Genomic DNA, 2167 nt, shown 5'->3' with positions numbered 1-2167 from the left:
GCAAATCCAATACATTAAAATCATCACTATTCTATGCACTGCTGTGCATCTTCCTTGTTCTTTCGCTGCCGCGAGCTTCACCACCAATCAACAAAAGGCATGCTGCTCTCTTGTTCTTCACGGATAGCACTGTTGTGCATTATCCTCTCTCACACTACACCCTTCTCATTACAATGAGCAACTGATTTTATGCACTGCTGTGCAACAAAGTTCATTTACACTGCTGTGTATATTTTCATACGCGCTGCTGCGTTCTTCACTTACCACTCTATATCTTCAATACACAAAAATATTACATATATATGACAACAACAAAAACATACTTCACGTTTTTACTTCCCATGCTTCCGTAAAAGAAATAATAAAAATTAAATGCTTTTACCAGCCTTTACTTGTGCCCATACTCCCGCTGAAACAAAATTAAAAACTTCACCAAAACTTACCAACCCACAGTAAATTGCATTTACTGTTTTACTGACATTTACTGGCGGTAAATGAACTTTTACTTCACGTCAAATTTATTTGCTGCAGACCTGTACTTTAACCATTGACTTTATTTGCATCGCATCGCAACTTTTCTCATGTCAAAGATGCCGACCCTATGACATTGCCGATAGCGATGTGCCGATGCGATATCGGCGATCGCTCATCGGCGATGTTTTACATTGCTGCCACTACCTGCCTCCGATGCTCCAACCTGCCGATATGCCGATTTGCCGATATGCGATATCGGCAATCGCTCGTCGGAAGCACAAAAGCTTCTTTATGATTTCTTCACTTCGACTTTGCCGATGCGATATCGGCGATCGCTTATCGCAAACACAAAGGCTCCTTTATAATTCCTTCACTTCATTTTGCCGATGCGATATCGGCGATCGCAGTTGAAATTATATTTTCAACAATGTCACGGTTCCCACCAGGAATCATGGGACAACTTCAATTTTGTCACATAATTCTTCCGAAATTTTTCATATAATTTAGGCTGTAAAGTTTTGATTCGTTTTGCAAAACATTGGAATGAGTGAATGAATCCCTATAAAACAACTCACTCAATAAAAAAAGGCTGAATCTCACTCCTTTAAATAACAGCCGTCCGAGATCGTCCACTCCATCTCCACTTCACTCCAAATTATATCTCAATTCTGCCATCGAGCCCTCTATCTCCAGGCCTTGCTTTGCTTGCTGACAGTAAGCGAGAAAGGAAAAACAAAATATGGGCAATTGTGCGTGCTGCATACCGGTGGGCATGAAGGAGGAGGAGGAAACCATCGAGCTCGTTAGCGCAGGCGGCACTGTCCGAATAATTGAGAAGCCTCTCACCGCCGGCCAAATAATGCAGGAATTCCCTCACCATTTAGTCTGCCACTCCCACTCCTCGTACATCGGGAAGAAGACACCCGCGCTTTCTCCAGATGAGCACTTGGAGGTGGGAAACATGTATTTCCTTCTGCCACAACAATTTTTCCAGTCTAAGTTAACGCTCGTATTATTGGCTTCCTTAATATCGCCTGCATTGTCCCTAAAACATTCAACTACTCCCGCTGCTCGCATGTCAGCTTCTCTTCGCTCTATCGAACGCGCGTCTGCTGTGTGCCAACCATTTGTGTTAGAGAAGAGCCACGCGGGCGGAGGCCTTGGGATCAGAGTGTCGGAGGAGTTTATTACAAAGCTTCTGGAAGATGGGACGCCTAGCGTTGATAAACGCACGTATGCAGTGGGCAGCGATTCCGCAGATGAGAAGCCTAGACTGTGCAATACTCCGCAATTGCAGAGAGATTATGAGCGGTTGGTCACGCCCAGAAGCAAACGGTGGAGACCTAAGCTTGAGAGTATAAAGGAAAAAGAGGAGGAGGGCAATTACCAGAAGCTGATCTTGAAGATTAAGGAATTATGTTATAACATATCCTGAGTCATTGTGTTGGCGAGTTGGCCTGTATAATGATGATGATATTTGAACACGACAGGGGAGGCGGCATTCATTATGTGAAATTTAGGTTACAAGGTAGTTGTACATAATCACATATTTATTTCCACTGCGGTGAATTTAGGTTTATCTTAGATTTTCAGAATATCTCAGAATTTGATGGTGGGATATATTTCAATTAACTTTGTTATGTTTTATTTTCCACTGACAGTTCTTCTGATTAGTTTCACCATTGGTCGGCCA

The 2167-nt window shown here is 42.9% G+C and overlaps 1 protein-coding gene across 1 annotated transcript; it reads left to right on the top strand.

Annotated features, from left to right (window-relative positions):
* Positions 1–1213: 1213 nt before the first annotated feature.
* Positions 1214–1909, top strand: LOC149199713 (uncharacterized). Its single transcript, XM_089400664.1, has one exon. It carries the CDS (start codon positions 1214–1216, stop codon positions 1907–1909), a length of 696 nt encoding a protein of 231 aa, XP_089256790.1.
* Positions 1910–2167: the final 258 nt, after the last annotated feature.

This window comes from Pinus tabuliformis, chromosome 2_1 (genome assembly GCF_031772625.1).
Source record: "Pinus tabuliformis cultivar Carrire ecotype Pingquan chromosome 2_1, CPIR1, whole genome shotgun sequence".
Lineage (NCBI taxonomy): Eukaryota > Viridiplantae > Streptophyta > Pinopsida > Pinales > Pinaceae > Pinus > Pinus tabuliformis.
This window is presented reverse-complemented; position numbering and strand designations above follow the sequence as displayed.

What these genes read in the sequence shown, in the direction of transcription:
- LOC149199713 (XM_089400664.1), top strand. Translation starts at nt 1,214, where the DNA reads ATGGGCAATTGTGCGTGCTGCATACCGGTGGGCATGAAGGAGGAGGAG.